The sequence below is a fragment of the Nicotiana tabacum genome, chromosome 11 (assembly GCF_000715075.1).
Source record: "Nicotiana tabacum cultivar K326 chromosome 11, ASM71507v2, whole genome shotgun sequence".
NCBI classification, from domain to species: Eukaryota; Viridiplantae; Streptophyta; class Magnoliopsida; order Solanales; family Solanaceae; genus Nicotiana; species Nicotiana tabacum.
In genome coordinates, this window is record NC_134090.1 from 21,458,281 (window position 1) to 21,482,286 (window position 24,006).

The window sequence follows — 24,006 nt, forward strand, 5'->3', positions numbered from 1 at the left end:
TGCTCTTTAAAACAAAACACGTAAATGTGTATTAATTGGGAACGTTTCAAAACTATTTAAAACTACAACATTTAAATAAAATTGTTTAATTCATTAAATAATACTCTACTTCATAAAAATGGAATCAAGAGGTAACGGCAAAGTAAGATTACTGATTGGAAAAATAACTAGAACGACGATGATATACAATAATTTAATGAGAGAAGGACCACGAAGAAAATGAAAGAAACCAAAATATATTGATGAGAATGGTATTTGTAGACTGTGATGCACCCTAAAAGTAGCATTTGAGCTCTAAATCTCATTTTGAATACAAAACAATTCCCATTTGGATCATATCTAGAGAATATAACTACTTCATTTCTAAACCTAATTTATTTTTGGATCTTTCAACTCTGTCATGAACAATGTATAGTAAGGTTAAGTATTTTTCTTTTTTTGATAACCGAAAAATCTCTGAGACCGGTAACACACAGTTCGAAACTCATTGCATAATGGGCCCCTCTCTATTCTTCTCCATCTTAATACCAAAATTTTGTCTTTGGCAAAGTTCGAAGCCGTTACATGCATCTAACCAACACATCACACAGTATATCCATGCTATTGTAAGCAACCTATTGAATTTACCAATATATCCATAATCCCATTTCCATGTAAAGTTGAGAGTACAAAGTACAAGCCAACATTTTAATTGAGACGAAAAAATGAAGAGATACATTGAAGAATAACCAAACAGATCAAATTAGATTTCAAGACTAATACACCTCTTCTAACCTAGATTAGACTTAGCTTCAAAAGATTTACAACTCTATCGTAGGAAGACTGGACTAATTGTCATTGTAAATGCAGCCTTCGGGGACTATAGCTTGGAAAATTTTGGTATAATGGTTACACGTCTTAAGTATCATGCCAAAAGTGGTGCTTCAATGTTCTCTGCATTTTCGTCGAAGGTCTTCTTTGATGGAGCCTCTACTTTTAGCATACAAGCATAATACAGTGAAACCACCTGCAGAATTTGTGTAAGTTAAAGCTTTCACAAGAACAGGTATGACATATGAAAAAGTCGCGGAAAGAAAGAAATAAAACAGCTTACCATGCATAAAGATGCACAAAGTATACTGAATCCTTTACAGTTGAAAGGTGCATCACGAGACAAAAACCACGCTGAAAGAACGTTATGTCAGTGATTAAACACAGTCGATTGAGATGTCTCTAAAAATTTTAAGCGCACCAAAGATGACTTACATGTCAATGGACTCATCACAATAGGAGATAACAAACTCGCGACTGACTGAACGCCAGCAATAAATCCCTGTGCTTTGCCCTGTAATAGGATTGAGAAGTTAGCAGGTGTTTATAAAAGGAGAAGTGAAAAAGGGATTGCTTCAATATAATGTCTTTAGACTTCAGCTTTCTAGCAAGCCACAACTACAAGTGTTTAGGTTGAAACTTTCCCATAATCCATAAGATAGAGATTTCGTTAAGGCAGATATTGGACAAAAAACACTGATTTGAGTTAGTCCATGATTTGATGGGATGTGTACGTGTTCCCTAAATTAGCATCTTTTTGCCCCTTGGTTTCAAAGCTGAAGCAGGGCATTGACTTTGGTAAAGCAAATCTCATTATTTCACTAACCTGATCTGCTGAAAGTGCCGCTTTGGATATAACAGCATAAGTCTGTCAGAAAGCAAAAAGGTTGCCTTCTTGAGTCGAGGGTCTCCTGGAAACAGCCTCTCTGCCCCTCGGGGTAGAGGTAAGGTCTGCGTACATATTACCCTCCCCAGACCCCACTTGTGGGATTACACTAGGTTGTTGTTGTTGTTGTTGTTGTTGTTGATTATTAAGAAGAAAATCAACAAGTATTAAGCTCTTCAACATAATGTGAAATCATGGACAAAAGTTTGGAGAAATTACTCACAGAGGGTTTAACAAGGATGTAGATGACCCCAAAAGAAGCACTTAAGTATGGAACCTGTGTTAGCAAAGACAGTCAAATACGATATTTTATGCTTTGGTATCAGCAAAAACAAAAAGGGTAATAGAAACAGTTAAGCTTTGGGGGGAAGAGGAGGAGGGGATAAAAATGAGTATGAAGCTTTTGTTATATGCAATTAGTTACTTACACAAAACAGTTTGGTCTACTAGTGTATTTGAAAAATGCCACTTCATTTTACTCTCACATAAAAGGAGATCATATGAATTTATTCATTACCAAAGTCAAAATATCGGCATCCTTTCATGTCATTTTCTTCTTCTCTTATCAAAAACAATTTGCTAAGTTGTAGAAAGTCTACTAAAGAAAAGAGGATTTTTGTTGTGTAGATATGACCCTCAGGTCAGCATTTTCTCATTTTTAAGAGGCAATGTTCTGCTTTCAAACACATCTATCTTAAATAATTAGTAACATACCCAAGGTGCCCATGCTAATCCATAAAGCATTGCCTGCAAAACAAAGCGCATTAATAGGTTATTTTCCCTTTAGAATATGTGCCTGTTTTTGTCTTAAAATTAATCAAGGGAACTTACATAGGCTATTGATGAAAGCAAGGCCATGCAAAGTATCACTTTCTCCCCAAAAAGAGGATTTATAAGAGGAAGCACCACAATCTGGAAATATGAAATTACAAAGGTAAGCACAAAATAGAAATTTCACATAATGAAACTAGAGTTTGTACAGGATACACGGTGAACTAGCCAAAAATGCAGCAGATAAAAATACAGATTTCAGTGGGTCTGATCGACAAGAAAGACCTATTTAGGAGATAGCATAGAAGAGATATCTATGAGCTATTTAACAAGGACATGGAATATTGCGTCGAACATGAAACCAATATTCTGACATGGCATTTCCTTTGAAAGGTAGGACAAAGATAGTAGGACATTGTAATGCTTACTTTCATTATATCTTTGTGAGTACAAGATATGTGATCTCACCAATATTTTAGAATATATATCTATTTATGTACATATGAACAAAGAAATGTCTGCATATGACAAACACAAAAACTTGGCTAGATACATTTAATACAGAAAAGAGGTAAATGTATGGAATAGTCTGTTAAAGACGCACATAGCCGGAACGGTTTCAATATCTTTATCAAAAGGACATCTCAAGGCTCAATATTCTGATTACCTGCGAGACTATAGAACCGACTCCCACCATCATCAAAATTTCTGAGAACTGATTCTTGTTGAAGCCAAAAGCTGATTTCAGATAGTACTGCACAAATAAAACTAACGTACATGAATTTTCAATCATTACAGATAAAGTCGAGATTCACAGTGTAATCCCTTGAAAAGGCAACAAAGACTCATCAGTACTCATATTTTAAGGGTCCTGAAGGATGTACTAATATGGGACTGGGAAAATTGAAAGAAGCAGGTGACATACCAGCAAAACGCTGCTGATGCCGGACATTCCCAACTCATAGAAGAAAGAAACGAGAGAAATGCACTTCAGTGTTGGACTGAGAGCAATAAATGTCATTTAGAAAACACAAGGAAAGTGATACAAGATAACATTAATGAGCTAGTATTGGGAATCATTTGTGCGCCAAATCGACATGTGGTAGCAGAACCTGAAACGTAATGAAAGACACGTGCAAAATTACCTGCTAGTGACAATATTTGCAGCATATCTCATCGAATTATATCGTTCCTGAACAACCTTCAATGCCTTGCTCTTTACTGTCGAACTTTGGTTCACCTCTGTATTTGGACTTACAGTCTCTTCTAGAAACAGTATCATATAAATAGGAACAAAGATCAAGAGACCTATTGAAACCTGAACGGGAAAAATTCATTAGGAGAGCGGCGATATATAGCAATAGTAGAAACTATGGCTCGCAAAATTGGTCAAGCTATGGAACCAACATGCCTGGAAAATGTAGCCGACAGGAAGAAAACGTGCTAGGACATTCCCCATAACATGAGATGCAGAAAAAAGGCCTGTAATCCAACTAAAAACTGCTGCTCTACTACTCTCGTCAACAACATCTGCCTGAAAAAAGCAAAAGAAAACCTGCAGTTAGATTCTTGATAAATTAGGACAGGTTTAATGCCTGTCGGCAAAGTTACCAGATGAAAGTCCTACCGCATAAGCAACAGAGATGCAGAAAATGCTCCCTTGACTTATGATATAAGAAATTGTCCGCAAGACATAATAAGCATAGACAAATCCCTTTGACTTATTGATGGTGAGTAAACCTGGAATGTTAAAAGGAACAGAGAGACAGAAAGAATGAGCATTAATAACGGATAATAGCCATAGCAGAAAACTGTCAGTCGTACATAGAACAGTGACCCCAAATCTATATAGATACTACTATATTGTCTAAAGATGATATTTGTATATTACTGCGTAACATAAAAAATGCAATACATACCAAAAGGAATAATTGTTGTGGATATGGTGAGAAGAAGAAGCGGTTTACGCCCATACTCATCTGAAAGCTGACCTAGGATAGGAAGGACCAGCATCTTGAATATTCCAACAACCTGCATTTGCACAAAATTCCTTAAAGTCGGAGAATAGTTAAAAGCCATTGGGTAGGTACTGCACTTTCTATAAAATATTTACACTACCGGTTACAAAAAACCTTCTACCAGAACAAACCAAATTGAAGTGTACTGCTCAGTCTTTCCATCCCTAAGGAGTGGCAATGCCCAAAAGAAAAGTCAGTTTGCTTACAGGTTGGACCATCTCCTTATGCATATCACAATATTATATGGTGCAACAACATTTATCAATAAACAGCTTTAAAACAATGGAATCTGCAGAGGACGAATTTACATTTTATCAGTCCAAGCTTTCTTCTCCAGCGACCACTCTAAGTGGTTTTGTGCTAATACAGAAATTCAACTTTACTTTTGAAGGGAACTAATTCTGCCCGCCTTCTTAATCATAGCCATAATATTAGTATGTTCAACAAATTGTATTTCGAAATTCTAACTCCTAAGATCTATATCATTAGAATGACTGTAAACATAGGCTAAAAGCCAGAAGCCAAATTGAACTTCCAGCATATATAAACTATACAAATGAATATTTAATATAAAGATCAAAGTACTCCAAATACTTCTGAGGATATCTACAGAAGATTTAACTCCATGAGTAGAGCTGAAATTTCGTCGTTAGGAAGATATTTCAGCACATCTAAGAAGTTGGAAAAAAGTACCTAGAGTGGAACTTTTTTGCCAAAATCGACAGCTGAAAAAGAAACAGGTTACGTCACAGTTCCTTAAATGCAAGCAGTTCATGTTAAATGTCGACTTATACAATTTAGCTCACTCCCCTTTCTATTTGTTGAAATGAAAGTCTATCTTGATAATCTAAGAGCCATACATCCCTCAAAAATCACAATAGTATACTTCTATCGAAGCACTGACACAAAAAAAATTGTAGCTGAATAGTTCAATCTGAAGATGATATTACCACCACCACAACCACACACATTACTGCTCCATAGTAGTAATAACATTTAAATGAATAACTATTTTCAAAATATCCACAAATGAAACAAGTCGAGTACATAACAATTAACAAGTACCATAATGCAGTCCAGCCCAGTCCAGAGTTCAGCTTCTTTTTTCTAGTCAATATCCTATTTCCAAACATAAATCATAGAATTAAGTGTAGAAGATCTAATTAAGTAAATAAAAGTGTACTATCTCTAACAACTTAAGTTTTTAGATGTGGCAACACACGGCAACATGGTATGAGAGTGGCAGGGTCCTATGTTCAAATCTCTAACAGCTTAAGCTTTTATACGAGGTAAGTCACACAATTCAATATCAAGCACCGGAAAAAAAAAATCAAGCACTCACATAACAAAGAAACATTCTTTATGTCAAGATTTCTTAAAAAAAGCAGTCCAGTGCACTAAGCTCCCGCTATGCACGGGGATGGAGAAGGGCCGGACCACAAGGGTCTATTGTGGCAGCAACCTTACCAGTTACGCCAAGACTCCCTTCTCAAGAATCCTTAAGGGAAACAAAAAAAAACACAAAAGAAGATACTATGCACACAATAAAAGACCAGAAGAAGAATAAGTGGAAAATTCCATACTGTTTGTTGAACACCATTAATGTAAATAGCTTCAGAACAAGTGGAATTGCCAGGACAAAGAGCACTAGTTGTAACATCAACAAGCACTGAAACTGTCATCTCTTCAGCAATCCAGTGCACACATAGTGGCAACAACAAATGCAACAAAGGCTTCAATTTCTTCATACTCTCAAATCCCATCTTTTTTCCCTTTAATTTCAGCTCCCTCAATCTCAACACTTCAAGAAACTACACATTAAATTTAAGGGTAACTAATTTCTGTTATATAAAGACAAGATAACTATGATTTTTAATTAGCTTATCAAAAAGGGTGTCAGGGTATGACACAAGTCATGCTGTTATAGATGGGGTATAAAATTCAAGAATGACTTGATCTGGCTTTAAGTAGTTGTATATGATGCTTTAGGAGTAGTACGTTTGAGGATAAAACTCTTACCTGCCCGAAAGATTAAGGGTACACGGAGTTTGCACGTGTGGCCATTGGTTGAGCGTGTGTTCTGCTAATGTATTGTGTCCAAGGTGGACCATTTATGCAATAATAAATAATTAAATTAAAAGAGCATTGGATCAAGAGAGCGAGAAAGTGACAAAAATTGAAAGTGATACTATATAGTAGCGTGTTTAATTGTTTCTGGCATTAGCTTGGCTGCCGCACCCCTTTATTTTCTTTATTTTTTGAAAAATGTAATATTAGTAATTAATAATATTAGCAAATTAGTCGGTTGAAAAACAAGATTTAGAGTGATTCCTCACCTAGGGTTCCAGTGAAAAACTCACATGCTCATGTAAATGGTTGAATCCGACCTGCCCCTAAATCTAAATTGATCTAGCCATAGAATAGTGTTTTGATGCAAATTTTAAGTTTTAAAGATTAAATAATAATGCCTAAATATTTATTTTGTCTTTGAAAAGTTAGAAAAGTGAATTTTATGTACTTAAAAACTACTTATAAGCAATGGCGAATCTATATTCAACCCTATGAGTACTTAAGCACTAATATTTTTTAGCCAAACATTATATTTCTATGTTGGGAACTAGTAATTATATACAAAAATATTGATTGACCACCCAATCCTAAAAGTAAAAGTAGAGTTAAAGACTGATGAGCACCCGCAATTAAAAAATTCTGGATCTCCCTCTACTTATAAGCTAACTATATACAAATCTTTATAATACGCATTAAGTCATTAATATTAACCTGATAAAAATGGCGACTAAACTATTACTAGTATCACAAATCAGACTAGAATGAAAATTTTTATTGTGTGCCTCATACAATTGACACTAGTTATGTGAGGTTTCTTTTTGTCTCACAAATTTGTGGACCCCAATCTTACACTTTTGGGTCCATAAATATTTGGATCCACAAAACTGTAAGATAAAAAAGATGTCTCATACAATTAGTGTCAGTTGCATAAGTGATAAGACACAAAATAAAATTTTCCGAATAGAATGATGATGGCAGAGATTTTTACATATTAATCTTTCTCAAATTAAAAAGAATTTTTTAACAAAATTTCTCCTCGTGTCGTAAATCTTTTTTTTTCTTTCTTTTTTGGCCCAAAGATAAACGAAGAGGCGCAAGCGCAACTACAGTCAAAAACATTTTACCCCAATGATGAAGCCAAAGGTTCAAAAGACGGTTAACTGTTATCGTCCTGGCTTGTAATATCTGCTCTCTTTTTCTTTTTCTTTTTCTTTTTCTTTTTCTTTTTCTTTTTCTGCCTTAAGATAAAATGAAAGGACCCGAAAACGACGTACTTCTATATTCACTTCTTATTATTGGATAAGTTGCCAATTACATCACTAAGAGTTTTGGCAGGGCGTATAAGAATGATACGGAGTATGGCGTATTAGTAATATTAGGATTAGTAATTTTGAGATTAATTATATTGAAATTATTTCTTATTGACTATTTAGTTAGGTATATTAAAAATAAAATGTATTGCATAATTTTTTTTAAACTTTTTTTTTTTATAAAAATATCCTCCATATTCTTTGAAAAAATTTTGGAATAGCTTTTAAAAGGGCAGTTCTGTATTTATACATGCTTATCCATATATAAAAAATTATGGTATTTCTAATGTCATGGTTTTCTATGTATAAGACAACAACAACAACAACAACAACAACAACAACAACATACCTAGTATTATCTCATATCGTGGGGTCTGAGGAGGGTAGTGTGTACGCAGACCTTACCCCTACCTTGTGAGGATAGAGAGGTTGTTTGTAATAGACCCTCAGCTCAAGAAAGCATAAGCAACACATTAATGAAAATATAGATAAGAAGGGACAGTATCAAAAAGCCATATAAAAGCAGAATAAAAACAAGACAGTAAGGTGATCAACAATAAAAGAAAACAACGGTTAGTCATAAAACCTACTACCAACATAAAGCAAGACTGTGTGCCAATATTATTGTTATGAACACTCTAGACTACCTACTCTACTACCCTAATCCTCGACCTGCATACCTTCCTATCAAGGGTCATGTCCTCGGTCAGCTGAAGCTGCGTCATGTCTTGTCTAATCACTTCTCCCCACCTCTTCTTTTACCTCTACCTCTTCGTAGGTCCCCCAATGTCAACCTCTCACACCTCCTCATCGGGGCGTCTGTGCTCCTCCTCCTCCTCATATGACCAAACCACATATGTCGCGCTTCCCGCATCTTGTCCTCAATAGGGGCCACACCCACCTTGTCGCGAATAACCTCATTTCTAATCATATCTAACCTGGTATGCCCGCACATCCATCTCAACATCCCCGTCTCTACTAACTTTATCTTCTGGACATGAGCGATCTTCACTGGCCAACACTCAGCCCCATACAACATCGTTGGTCTAACCGTCGCTCTGTAGAACTTACCCTTAAGTTTCGGTGGCACCTTCTTGTCACACAAAACACCGGAAGCGAGTCTCTATTTTATCCATCCTACCTCAATACGATGTGTAACATCTTCATCAATCTCCCCATCCCCCTGAATAATAGACCCAAGGTACTTAAAACTCTCTCTCCTAGGGATGACCTGCGAGTCCAGCCTCACCTCCCCTTCCCCTCCTTGAGTCTCACCATTGAACTTACACTCCAAATATCATGTCTTGGTCCTGCTCAACTTGAAACCTTTAGATTCCAGGGTCTGCCACCATACCTCTAATTGCGCGTTCATACTGTCTCGCGTTTCGTCAATCAATGCAATATCATCTGCAAATAGCATACACCACGACACCTCCCTTTAGATGTGGCGCGTCAGTACATCCATCACCAAAGCAAACAAAAAAAGACTGAGCCTACCCCTAATGCAACCCCATCATAACCGGAAAATGGTTCGAGTCCCCACCCACCGTCCTCATTCGGGTCTTTACTTCATCGTACATGTCCTTTATCAACCTAACGTAGGAAACAGGTACACCTCTAGCCTCCAAACATCTCCACAAAACTTCCCTCTGAACTTTATCGTACGCTTTTTCTAAGTTGATAAATACCATATGCAAGTCTTTAGTACTATTCCTATGTATAAGAATAGTACTAAATATGGTATATAACTAATATTGGTATTAGTTATACATATGTTAAAAAATACTATCAAATAAGGAATTAATAATGTCAAAGTTAATACATATATATTATTTTCTCTGATACATCCTATCAAATAACCCTTAAGCGTTATGATGGGACGAATAGAATCCTTTCAATTTTAACCAAAAGTCTTGAATTCAAGCCTTGATTATAGAAAAAATGCTGGAACGGAGAGCTGCTCCTTTAAGAACATTACGCAGTGTGATCCGATTAGCCGGGACCTCAATGCAGATATAGACACCATGTGACAAACAAAATTATTTTTAAAAAATTATTCTACCTAATCGTTGAAGTTAGAATTTTAAAGAAAGCGATTGGATATTAATGGTCCACAAGATTAGGTAATGCTACTTTGTTAATGTATTTTGGAAACAAAGAGTGTCAGCAGATTGACGCAATTGCAAGTTATGGAGAATGTAACTACAGTCATATTTCTCTATATTCTATATATTAACACTTCACTATAAAAATCAAGTTTTTCCGGAAATAATTTTCATGTTATGTTATACTCTCTTCGTTTACTTTTATTTGACACATTTTGACTTTTCACGTACATTAAGAAATAATAAATAAAATGCATAATTTACCATGATACTCATATTAATTGATGCATATTTTATTGTATTTGAGAAAAGGATTTGAAATGAGTAATAAAAAATGCGGGTATAACAGGAAAAAAAATTGTCTTCTCTTAATATACGTAAAATGATAAGTAAAAATGAAAATCTATTTTTAGTATACATGCCAAGTAAAAGTGAACGAAAGGAGTAATATATATTCTCTATAACAACACTTCACTATAACATCTAAAAATATTCGGAACAAACGACGTTGTTATAGAGAGGTTTGATTGTATCCTCGTAAATTTATAGCCATTTGATGAAGAGAGAGAGATACAGTTAAATGGTGAGTACTATTATTTAATGATAACGACAGAAATATTCCTAGAAAATTCTCTTTATCTGGACACGTTTGAACACGAATTAATTTCGGAGATCAAACTTTGTTGCCCAATTTATAAGTGTTAAGAACATTAAATATTCATGTTTGAATGAAAATGGAATCTTAAAATGGATGTTAGTCAAACGCAATTCTTAAGTAGCATTACAATTTAATCTATTTTTGTCGAAGGAACTCCTGCATATTTAATTCCAAGACGCTAGTTACTTAAGTAGATTTACCAGATAGAGTATTATTTAATTCATTAATTAATATATTATTAGTTTTTTGGAAATTTCTGGGGAAACACGTAGCCGCTACCCTTTGGATGGGTCATGCCTAGTGCGACGAGCTCTAACTGAAGAGGTCGTTTGATGAGAGGAATTAATCCAAGGTCTCCTATGTGGGAAACCACTCACCCAACCAACTCAACCAACCTTACCTGCTAATAATATTATGTTGATTGCTATAAATATGCATAAAGTTATACACCATACACGTCTATCGATACTTCACATTTTCATTGAAGTATCTCATGATGTATAGAATGTTGACCACTCAACATATTACCAAAGTACTCCCTCTTATTCCATTTGTCACGTTTCGCTTATCGAGAGTCAGTTAAGCTAAATTAAATTAAAATTTCTTAATATTTTAAAATTAAAATTTAGGTATTTAAAAAATATACGAGAAGTATTATAACTTGCAATTCTTTTCGTATTAATATGGTAAAAATATACATGTGAGAATATTGATCAAAATTCATGTAGTTTGATTTTCGAGCGAAACTTGACAACTAAATGGGAACAGAGGAAGTAGCTATTAGGCTTTGATTTATTGAGTCACGAATATTCCTTTCATTATCGCCGAAAAAGAAACAAATTATTATTAAATATATCATAGAAGTTATGTAAAGATTGTCACAAATATGAAAACAGGGATTTAGAGAAGTTCTCATCACCATTGATTTCCTTATTTAAGTATAAGTTAACCCAACGTATACAAGATGAGATTCAATGGTATATGCTACCTGTAAATGGTATTATGTCACTCGATGGAAGTAGTGAGTGAACACTTGCTAGCAGGGGCGGAGGGAGAGTAGAACATACGGGTTTGGCCGAATCCAATAGCTTTGGTCCAAACCATGTATTTGTCTTAAGAAATTCATTAAATGTGTATAAATTATTAATTCAGAACCCAGTAACTTAAAAGATTTAGAATCCAGAACCCATAAATTTCAAATCTTGATTCCGCTACTGCGAATAAAGTTTGCAGAAACAGTGGCTCAGTGCCAAGTTTCCCAGAGGAGATTTATTTAAGATGCAAAGCCAGTCTTCAGTACAAATTGTCTATGCTTAAGGATCCAAAAAGGTTTCACTATCTTGCGAGTTAGGAAATCTATACTTGCTGAAAATTATGTAATTCTAGTACTAGATACTATTTAACTTCAAACCCTGAAGAATAATGACAGACCATCTTACTCTTCAGGAGCATGAGCACTCAACTCGGTAGCATCTAAAATTTGTAGGTGCTCCTCCAGGAGGTACGAATGGTTTATGCATTTTCTCCTCTCGCCAAGATTTTGATTCTATATACAAGGAACCATACTTCACCGTTCAAAATGGACAAGACATAAAATGAAGAATTACAGATAATAGACAAACGTACGGTTAGCAACTTCAAAGAACTCATGCACACATATGCACTTTTGCATCTTTATAGACTCATTTAGGAGCATGTTGCAGCCAATTGTCCCGTCTCCTATCCAGCTAAACATATAGCGGAAACTATTTATTAGAATGTTATCAAAAGAACTGCCGAATTACATTTTTTGATGCATATAGTAGCTTATCTCGCGTGAATTTGATAGATGCAAGAAACTTGTGCACTCAACATTACTCACTCTTTCCATGGAGGAGCATGAACAAGTCCTGCGTTCCCTGATTGAGATCTCTCTATCACCAAATCAACTAAAAGCAGCTATAACAGTAATACTACTCATATGGTGCACCAGTTAATCCAGGTTCTTCATCTTCATCCATTTCCTGCTCCACACCTTTAACCTCGGGCACATAATGCATGAGCATGTTTTCTATACCAGATTTAAGTGTAACGGATGAGCTAGGGCATCCACTGCATGCTCCTTGCATTTTCAATTTGACTATTCCCGTATCTAAATCAAATCCTCGGTATACAATGTCCCCACCATCATCTTGTACAGCTGGGCGAATACGAGTCTCTAAGAGTTCCTTAATCATTGCAACTGTTTCTGAATCATCGTCATGGATAGCTGTGTCCATGGAGGCTGCAGTGCTGGAGTCGAGGAACAGCGGCTTACCAGAAGAATAGAAATCCATAATTGCTGCAAATATTTCAGGTTTGAGGAAGTCCCAGGAAGCATCTTCACTTTTTGTAACAGTAACAAAATCTGATCCAAAAAATACACGTGTAATCCCTGCATGAAGGAAAACAGGATTAAACTCTTAGGCGCATTCATGAAAAAACAAAGAACAATAAGAATACTTCCTTTGTCTAATTTCTATGACGCAATCTCCTCCTACGCGTCCCGAATGTTTCACATAATTCTACAAATATCAATCGATACAACTCATTTGTTTCAAGCGGTTACTTGATGTTTTCTCAATTACACTAACTTATCAACTATTACGCTTATTTCTTAATGAACTTAACTATATTTATTATATACAAGTCAAACTTGCGTCGTAGAATTCCATATTCACTCAAATTATGTCACCCGTGGAAGCAATTTGCAAAGGAAGTTCTCTCAAATACATACGCAATCTATCATGATTCACGCGGATTTAGCAAAAAAACATAATACCATGGATGCAAAAGATCTATATTATGATAAAACCTATAGTTAAGTTTGGCATTTTATTTATTTTTGACAACTGAAAAGTCCCCAAGGGCAAATTGGAAACTCGGTGGATAATGGGCATGCCTCTCCACTCTTTTTGACTTAAATACCAAGCTATTTTCTGCATCAAGGTTCGAACCAGTGACGTGCGCTTAACACACACATCACGTGTCGCACTCTTACCATTAAACCAAAGCCCTGGGGACCTAGTTAATTTTCGCATTTATAGAAGTCTTTTGTGTTAGGGAACTCCAATTTATTGAGTAATGGAAAGATACATGTCCAAACGGAACAACATTGAAAACTTTTATTGCGGACCTCAACTAGTTTAGCCTTGAGGCATAGTTGTTGTTGATAGGGGACTATAGGAACTTCATGTCTCTATTCAGCAAAGTAACCATTTTTACTCATTTGAACTAAAGCAGAAAGTAAGAAATAAAATATATAACCTCTTGATAAAGAACAGAAAAGAGAAAATTCAGATCTTATTTGGCATCAAACAGAGAAATAAATTCCTTTTGTATATAAGTAATCTATTGAATGGGATGGTAACATGGAGGTACAACTATACACAAAGGTACATGTTCGGCTCCATCTGGCGCATTAGTTCCATGATGCTTTCTACGTCATTTATGATGTTTCTCCTACCAGAGAGTATAAATTTTGAACACATCTAAAGTTTACATGAGTTATATGATGATTTTCCCCCTAAAAAATCCTACAATTGCTTTGCCCATGGCCATGGTATACATAAAGGTATAGTCTTCTGATCTCGTTTTTATTCTTTTCCACCTTCCACCCTTGAGTACTGATAAGTCTCTGCTTCATATCTCCAGGCATCACCAAAGTGAATAGGATATAAGCTAAGTTACCCGTGTCCCGACACGGGTGCGGATCTAGAGATCGGATCCTTCGAAATGTAAATTCTAAGATTCGGGGATACGGATCCTAGTTCGGATATGGGTGCTGGAATCTGGCTAAAAGTAATTCCAAAAAAATAAAAATATAAAAAATATCTCTAAATTATGAAAAATATTGAGGATACTTACGTATAGCTTATAAAGTGTGGATTTCTTTTTTATTCTCAAGTTGTAGATAAGTAAAAGATTGATTTCCTAGATAAGATATGCTATTTTCTTCAAATTTATCCTAGTTTTAGTTCTAATTTCGGGAATCAAAATATATCTCGTCTCGAGTTTTTCCTTCCGTCGTTGTCAAAGTACCCAAAATTATGTGACCAAATCCAGTACAGATCCCATACCCACACCCCATACTAGTATCGTGTCTACACGGGTGCGGCATCTAAACTACCGTGTCGGAGCAACTTAGGATATAAGTTCAGGAACATGGTCCGCATCTGTCATCTTCCAATCAAACCTGTCATGAATGAACAGATAACTGACTCTGTTACTTTCTCACATAGACTGCATCTTCTGTATAACATGATGCCTCCTTTCTGCAATTTTTTCTATGTTGGACGAGTTTCATGGGTTGCACTCCAGCCAAAACAATCTACTTTTTGGGGAGAACTTTTGTTTCCCTAATCATCTTCCCAAGCCAATAACTATTTTCTATCATATTTTTACTTAACAGCACCTTGCGACAAGAATTAACCGAGGACTTCCCATCTTTGCTTCCAGTCTAACACATAAAATCTAACACTACTCCAATATCCTTACTGAGTCCAGTTTTACTATTAAGTGTTCACACACCTGATACATTGAAAATACTTCTGAAAAGTCCACTCTTTATAAAATAATCCACTAGAGTACAGTCTTGTTTACCCCCAGATTGTATAAAATTAGAAACTTATCCCTTATCTCTTTTTTGATAAGGCCCTTAATGTATTTCTCTAACTATTTGAATATGCAGACCCTTATTTTCCTCCCGCAGAACACCTTTAATCATATAATAATTTAAAAACCTCAGATACAATTCACTGGTTTTCTGCACCATTAATACCCCTTCCCATGCTTAACTGTCCAACTCTTTTACATTTTATTCCTTTTCATCAATCTCTGATGCCATTTGAGTATCAAGCTCTTGTTACATCGCTTTGCTCCTGGACCTCCATCTCTTTTATCCTTCAAAACGTGTCCTTTTACCAAGTGATATCTTTTATTGACACAACCTCCTTCACACAAAACAAAACTTTATTTTAATTTTCTGCTTCTCAACCTTTGGGGGAAAGAGATAGGGATGTAGCAAATAGGGATTTCATATAGCATACTATTGACTAGAGTCAACCTTTTTCCAAAGATGAATATTATTTCTCTTTTTTGGTGAAGAGGACAAATATTATTTCTTCCAGGGGGCTAACTTCTTTTTGCATCCTCAATCACTTCTTGCTAAATTGCAGTATCTTCTGCCTTGCCCCAAAACTAATTCCAAGTACACTATAGGAAATTTGTCCAGAGTCATAGACAGCTTATGAAAGCTCTGGCCAGCATTTATTATGAAATAATTGCTTCATTCTAAGTTAATATGTAAGCAAGATGGCCGCAAAGACTAATAGAATCACCTTCAGATGCACCAACTGATTTCCTTTGGCTTCACAAAATATGAGACACCTGAATAGAGAATATAATATTCTTCGGTATTTTTTTTATAATGGTGGTGTCCGGGCTAGCTTGCCCACACCTCAACTATTCAACAGGATACATATTACCTCCCCTCACCAGTGTTATCAAAGGAGTGCTTAAGCCCTGAAGCGAGGCTCAAAACATGTTGAGCACTTCGTCTCGCTTAGCAGGCGCTTCAGTATTGTCATCAATGCTCTAAGACATACTTTTCCTTGCCAATGAGCGTAATCCTGAAGAGGGACACTAAACAATTGATGTTTCACTTTATCAAAAAATTTCTTCAATTTCTTTGTCCATATATTTGGTATTCATGCTTATAGATATTAGTCTTGGACTACACATACATACTTGTTATTTTTCTCCATTTCCGCCTTTTTTCATTCAAGCCCACGCTTTATTTGTGCTTTGCGCTTAAAGCCCCAACAGACTTTAGTATTTTTTTGCGCTTTTCGCCTTTGATAACACTGCCACTAACACACATCAAGTAACTTTCCCCACCAAAGCTTAGGCAGATCGTAAGAAACCACCTAGTGTTTTTTGTCTCTGCTAGGAATTAAATCCTGGTCTCCAAGGTTTGCACCCACTTTACTGACCACTAGGTCACACCCTCTAATGCAATTTCTTCCATGTTTCCGTTTTACTTTAATCTTGAAACCTTGTATCCAGTCATATATAGTTGCCATTTTCAAAATCAAGCTCAGTCCCTCCATTGCCAGAACAAATAAGAAGTGACAAAGGCGATCGTCCTTTCTTAGTCCTCTCCGATGAGAGGAAGTCCTTCAGGAGATCCATTAATTATTATTATCTTACTGTGGTAACGCAATATCTTATCCAGCGAATCCATTTTTCTCCAAATCCCCGGTTTCCATGATCTAAAAGAGAAAACTCCAGTTGACATAATCATATTCTTTTTCTAAATCAAGTTAGAAACACTCTACATTCCTTACTTACCCAAAAGAAAATGTGCAGTCCTTTCTTCAGATAATGATCTAAACATCATTTGCCACGAGCATGCATCAATAATTTGTCTCTCTTGGTAAAAGCATTCTTGTTCCAAGAGGACAAAAAGATTCTCCTGAAGCTTATATGGATTCCATCAACTTTCAAAGCTCTCTTTTCCATACTTTTTTTTTTGTTTCTATCAAGTAATTCACTTCTAGACTCTAGTACCCCCCACCCCACCCCCAAAACAAACATTCACACCCCTACTCTTCCCACTATAAGGAACCATACCTCAGTTATTTTCAGTCATTACATTACAGAAGCTAAAAAAAAGTCTGTGGTTTCAGTAAAAAACTATGATGAAGACATCAAAACAAAAATAACAAAGGAAAAGTCAGTTTGTGATTGCAAAATAGCAAGTTGGCAACAAAGATGAAGTAAAATATAGTTACACTAGACGACACAAAATGTGTCTCAAAGTTTGAGAGAATAGCGTCTCAAAACCGCTCCTTATTATAGTAATATGTTTATGCCTAAATCTATTTCAGACATGAGACAACAAATATACTCTAGACAGTTATATTTCACATCAAATATCCAGATGTATTTGGTACTACCTTGACCTTGATTCAAAATTGAATGCACTATGCACAGCCAGTCAGCTAGATGATAAAAATGACAACTATTTTTCTAGTAGCCTAAATCCTGCTATATAGTGTGTTGACAGCTGAATTTATGCAACTGCACCAAATTAGGCATATTTTCTTCTGCATCTCTTCCATGGTAGTCTGAGAGAGAGAGAGAGTATTATAAGCACATCCCCCCACATTTCCCGGGCAATGCACTAAAGCATCTATGATTTCAATATAAAGGTTCTAACATAGATGTTAAATGTCTAAGGCTTTTCACGATTCTAAGTTTTGAGAATTACCATCTATTCCAAAGAGAGCCTTAGCCAGAGGTGAATTCATTGCAGAACGAGCATTTGGAAAATCTGCACTCCCAGCTTCGAGAACTGGCTTCCCAGGATAGAACATAAGGGATAAAGGGTTAGGAGTCGACTGAGTTTGGATAAACATAGTCCTCTTCTGGCCTGTTCACAGCATATACAAGATCAGGATATATAACCATATTCACAAACTAATAGTTAGCACCCCCATTTATCAAATCAAGCAATTACTGCAACAAATATGTAAATCATAAAGTCTTAACTTTTTGTAAAGCAGAAAAATGATGGAAAAAACATTGAACGAACTTTCTTGTTCTTAGAAAAGATGCCACCTTTTTACTTGCTTCTATATGGAAATTGCATAAAAAAGCAACATTTTCCCCATCTTCTACTCTCCAAATGTTGATAATGAATCCCATCGTTTTATCAGCAGAATTTAACAAATGCCCCATTTTTGCTCAATCATTTGTCCCAAATAATCTTAAATTTCTGAAAAGATTCAACAAAGTGAATCAAAACCAGCATCGTCTCTGGTTCCCTGCCCCCAAATTTTCCTGTAAACTAAAATTAAAAGCCAAAAGTATCAAGCTAAAACCAACAGTAATGGTACATAATAACAATGAGCAAAAAGCACATGACACACAAACTCATATACATATACATTTTCACATCAAAATATACTAGCCGCAATGGCAAACTAGTGAACTATATGAATCCTCTATATCCATTACGCTATATTCGGGTTCGTTTTCATACCAATATACAACAATTTATCTTTTTAAGATTAATTAAAGGTTCTATAGTGACTATTCTGAAAAAATAAATTAAAACTAAAAAAGAAGAACTAGCTGAATATTTTAAAGAAAAAACTGACCTCCGAAATGGCTCCATGGTGAAGGATGTGAAGAAGGGAATTGCGAAGGCTTTAACGAAGTGAAAACAGATAAATTAATGGGCGCTTTGGAAGATAAAGCGTATAAGAAACGACGAGATGTAGAAATTGCACCATTTTCTGCTACATAGGGTTTTGTTAACAATCTATTGCTGCGGAGAGTCGCTCGATTTATCAATCTCCCTAACGATAATAAACTCTTCATTACTACAGATTTGGACTTGTTTTCGTACGAGCTTCTGATAGTTTGTTAAAGCTTAAATTAGAGATTCAAGCTTGTCGAAATGTTTCAGTGGCGGTTTTTGCTTTTAGGAAATTTCAGACGGAAACGTCAAAACGCGATGACGGCGAAAGTAGTTGGCACGCTTTTCGTCTTACCACGTGTGTGCAAGTTTTCATTTTATAGCTACATCATAAATACGAATATTTTCCTCACACATTTAGGGTCGTTTGGGTGCGAAAAAATAAGTTATTCCATAATTAATTATTTCGAGATTAATTATCCCACCCCCTCATAAAAATAATAAGCACTACAATCCTGAGATTAGTTATACCACGATTTTATTCCTCGTACCATATGTATAGGTCGAAATTTGTCTCAGTACTTGGGGCAAAGTAACATCGAGAAAAGAGTCAACCGAGGTCGACCATGAAATAGTGAGGCTCGTGATCGAGATGCTAACGATGGTCGAGGTCGAGCAGCGCAGAAAGAGCTGTAACAGCTAGTTTATTAGAATAGGATATTAAAGAAAATATTCAATTGAATATTCTCTGCACATGTACTATTAGGGTTTGTTGGGGGTATGTCCCATACAAATAGAAAAAAGAGAATGACCAAAGGCATGTGATATTCATTGTAATAAGAGCAGACTTTACAGAAAGATACTCTCACTCTTCAGAGATACAAAGATTACCTTTTTATCAAGATCCTTGCTAATATTATTTAACGTTTTTCCATCAGATCCAAGGATATTTCGAATGTTCTAATATCTATTTGTCACTCATCATTGTTAGCAGATCGCCTAGTTCATTATTTATTTGTAACAAGTGCAGACTTTACAAAAAGATTCTCTCACTCTTGCAAAGATACAAAGATTATCTTTTTATCAAGCTCCTCGTTAATGTTATTCAACGCTTGTCCATCAGATCCAAGGATATATCTAGTATTCTAAGATCTATTTGTCACTTATCATTGTTAGAAGGAACAATCACCTAGTTCATTATTTATTGGGTGAACCCCTTTTCCTATTTACATAAATGCGATTTATTGCGATTTATTTCTAGTTATATCTCCTTTATTGCTCGTACTTTTTGGAATATTTAATAAATGATATTGCCAACTCCACCTCAGATCTGTCTAACTTTAGCTGCATATTAGAAAACCTTATCTAGGGATATTATCATTAACTAGGTTTAATCCTTCAATAAAAAAGTATAATCGTTTTAACGAAAAGTTAATACTTTTTGGTCAAACAATTTGGCACCGTCTTTGGGGATTTCTTGGATAAATTTTTAGTTTCCTCTAGATATATACCCAACACATACCGTTAACGTAAAAAACAAAAAGGCGGCAAGAACAAGATCTCCTTTCTTTGTATGCACAGATCTAATATGGCAGGTAACAGAGAAGAAAGAACAAAAATAATGAGCGACCTCCAAACCAACCTCATGAACACCATCAATGAGAGTTCTGAAGTAGTAGACGAGGTTACAACAGCCAACGCCTCCCCTAGGCGAAGAGGATCACCCCCTCCTCACTGTAGCATCACAAAATCTCTTGGTAAATGAGCCTCCACGTCCGTGGTGGAAGAGACGCCACCAGCAGTAAAAAATCTCCTTGAGGCTTGGCTAACTGACATGCTAACCAGCGTCCTCCATAAGTCCACTCGGGACACGGCTACAAAGAACGCAAGGACTTGCGTTATACCACCAAAGAACAAGCAGCATGACCAGTTTCCTCCAACGACAGGTATTACTCACAATGTCATTAACAGTGTAGGTGACGACACCCTCGCAGCCATTCTGAAAAGGATGGAGGAAATAGAGAACGAGAACAAAGCACTCCGAGACCATGTAACTCACTACGTCACCGCCGTGAAAGGCAATGATCTCGCCAAGGAACAAGTATCCTCCATTTTGTTGAAGAAATGGCGAGACCTTCATGGGAGGAGCGTTAACATGGTATTCAAAACTTCCTATACGTTCCATTGAGACCTCCGAAAAAATGGCCGACAAGTTCGTAACGGCCCATGTTGGGGCCAAAAAGGCCGAAGCGAGAGTAAACTACATAGTTGCTATTAAACAGTCAATGGCGCTTCTAACACATGGTAGATGTCGTTCCCTATTTGGTCGCGGAGCTGTGAGGTCCCTCCTGATATCATTTCTTCGATCTTTTCTGGATTTGGCTTGTACCGAGGTCAATCGATGGGTCGTCCCATTGAGGTCGTCCTCGTCTGTACGAACCTCGACACAATATGCGTTGTGTATTTCATCCCAAGTAGTTAGGGGGTATTTCATAATCCGACTTAATAACTTTTTTGTGGCCCTTGAACCATTTCTGCTCAGCCCGTTCTGAAAAGCTGCGACCGCCATCCCTACCGATACATTCGGCAAGGTCATATTTACTCGGTTGAATCAGCGAGGAAGTCCCTCAATCCCTCTCGCATCCTCCTCCCGCCACGATAAGGGCTCACCTAGATCAAGGACAGGGACTCACCAGTACGAAAGAGGTATGTCCCCTTTGTTATCTGCTAAAAAAAATTGTCACCTACAGAAATAGTCTACGCCTTGGAGAATCTCGGACCAAAGATAAAGTAGCCACAAAAGATGAGGTTGGATCCAAGTATCAGAAAGTCAGATGCCCTTTGCGAGTTCTACCAAGAACGAGGACACAAAACCGAGGAGTGTATCACCCTAAGATAGGAGGTCGTGAAACATGCTTCGACAGGGACATCTCAAAGAATTGTTGAGCGATCGGGGAAAGACCAACTTTTCCAGAGGACGCAAACAACATCAAGGACCGCCAAAACTGCCCTCGCCAACCCGCACCGTCCACATGATCATCGTCGATGGCGACGATGCTTTATCAACAATGTGAAGTTCACCACAACCCACAAGATCAAATGGTCGATCACCCCCGAACGATATGACAAACTCAAAGAAAGTATCATCTTCGATAAGTCAGATACCAACGGTTTGGTTTTCCCTCACTATGATGCTTTTGTTATCACTTTACGAATTTTAGATACCGATGTGAGATGCATTATGTTAGACGATGGGAGCGGGGTATGCATTATCCACCCTCGAGTACTTGCACAAATGAACAAGGAAGATAGGATAGTGTTACGTTGCATCCCACTAACGGGCTTTAACAATGCACTTGAGCAAACATCTAGAGAAATCACGCTCTTTGTCCTGGACGGCAGCATCACTCTGGAAACCATATTCCATATTATGGACCAAGACATAGCGTATGACACCATAATAGGACGACCATGGATACACACCATGAGAGCTATCCCTTCCAGCTTATACAAAGTCATCAAATTCCTAACTCCATAGGAAATATTCAGCATACGAGGGGAGCAAAGCACATCTCGGGAATGTTACCGCATCACATTGGATTGCACAGTCACCCAACAAGCGAAGGACAAATAAAAAGAGGCATAGCAATCAATAGGGTTGAGATCGATATGTGTTTATAGCGAGGATGTCGTCAGAAACTGATACGGTCGAGGCACCGCGGTCGACCATAGAAAACCTTGACCCCGTCCAATTAGATAGCAACAATCACAACAAAAAAGCTTACATCGGCTGCAAACTTCAGGAAATGAGTAAGTTTCGTCAATTTTTATCTACTAATGCGGACTTGTTTGCTTTTAACCATGCAGATATTCCAGGAATCCCAAAGGAAATCGCCACACACAAATTGAATATTGATCCATTCCACCCCCCGGTGAGGCAGGTCCGGTGTAAGTTTAACTTCATATTAAATGATGCAGTACGTGAAGATGCAGAAAAACTATTGGAGAACGGCTTCGTTAGGGAGTCAAAATACCCCCAATGGGTCGCCAACGTAGTTATGGTGAAAAAGAAGAATGGGAAATGTCGAACGTGCATAGATTTCACATATTTGAATAAAGCATGCCCCAAGGATTCATTTCCATTACCTCATATCGACCAACTCATCGACGCAACGGCCGGGCATGAATTGCTAAGCTTTTTGGATGCCTACTCAGGCTATAATCAGATCCTCATGGAAGAGGAGGACCAGGAAAAACCCACCTTCATCACCCACCAGGGGACGTACTGCTATAGGGTCATGCCCTTCGGGTTGAAGAATACAGGGGCTATCTACCAAAGGTTGGTGACAAGGATGTTCAAAGATCAGTTCGGTAAAACGATAGAAGCCTACATAGATGACATGCTGGTCAAGTCCAAAAGAAAAGAATATCACATCGCCACCTAAGAGAAACCTTTGACATACTCAGATGGTTCAGAATGAAACTTAATCCTGAAAAATATGCATTTGGCATGGCCTTGGGAAAATTTCTAAGTTTCCTGGTGTCGCAGCGAGGGATCGAGGTCAACCCTGATCAGATCAGAGCCATCAAAGGGATACCAGAACACCTAACCACAAAAAACCAGGTTCAGAAGTTAACTGGCCGTATCGATGCCCTTTCAAGATTCATTTTGCGATCATCGGATAGGAGTCACAAATTCTTCGGCGTACTCAAAAAAGATAATGGCCTCCAATGGACTTTTGAATGCATTCAAGCACTGAAGGAAATAAAAACATATTTATCACGCCAAATCCGAAGTGGCTGTGAGTGCAGTCTTGGTTTGAGAAAGCAAAGGTACATAGTCTTCCATCTATTACATTAGCAAAACATTAATTTCCGCCGAGATGAGATACCCTCACCTCAAGAAACTGGCACTGACCTTAGTATTAGCTTCACGAAAGCTTAGACCATATTTCCAATGCCACCCCATCTCAGTCGTCACGACTTTTCCCCTAAGAAGAACTTTGCATAAACTCGAGCTATTGCCAAATGGGCCATCGAACTGAGCGAGTACGATATCACATATTAGCCGCGAACAACGATAAAGTCGCAAGTACTTGCAGACTTCGTCGCCAATTTCAGCACAGAAATAATACCTGAAGTTGAAAGAGAAGT

The 24,006-nt window shown here is 37.0% G+C and overlaps 2 protein-coding genes across 4 annotated transcripts; both read right to left on the reverse strand.

Annotated features, from left to right (window-relative positions):
* Window positions 1-617: 617 nt before the first annotated feature.
* LOC107822693 (uncharacterized) lies at window positions 618-6,632 on the reverse strand. 3 transcript variants are annotated; one of them, XM_016649253.2, is made up of 15 exons: window positions 6,505-6,632; window positions 6,069-6,296; window positions 4,387-4,498; window positions 4,095-4,207; window positions 3,879-4,001; window positions 3,613-3,785; window positions 3,393-3,468; window positions 3,135-3,221; window positions 2,528-2,608; window positions 2,411-2,443; window positions 1,920-1,973; window positions 1,637-1,678; window positions 1,246-1,324; window positions 1,094-1,164; window positions 618-1,006 (listed from the first exon to the last, which is right to left on the reverse strand). In XM_016649253.2, exons 2-15 carry the CDS (start codon window positions 6,246-6,248, stop codon window positions 905-907), a joined length of 1,326 nt encoding a protein of 441 aa, XP_016504739.1. In that variant the 5' UTR covers window positions 6,249-6,296; window positions 6,505-6,632; the 3' UTR covers window positions 618-904. The 3 variants fall into 3 exon arrangements, with proteins under 3 accessions (XP_016504739.1, XP_016504740.1, XP_016504741.1); XM_016649254.2 differs by lacking the exon at window positions 6,505-6,632 and adding an exon at window positions 5,551-5,604 and having other exon boundaries at window positions 6,069-6,380; XM_016649255.2 differs by lacking the exons at window positions 6,069-6,296; window positions 6,505-6,632 and adding an exon at window positions 4,586-4,604.
* Window positions 6,633-12,256: 5,624 nt separating this feature from the next.
* Window positions 12,257-19,254, reverse strand: LOC107822694 (nifU-like protein 4, mitochondrial). The gene is made up of 3 exons (XM_016649256.2): window positions 18,812-19,254; window positions 17,920-18,081; window positions 12,257-13,041 (listed from the first exon to the last, which is right to left on the reverse strand). Exons 1-3 carry the CDS (start codon window positions 19,032-19,034, stop codon window positions 12,581-12,583), a joined length of 846 nt encoding a protein of 281 aa, XP_016504742.2. The 5' UTR covers window positions 19,035-19,254; the 3' UTR covers window positions 12,257-12,580.
* Window positions 19,255-24,006: the final 4,752 nt, after the last annotated feature.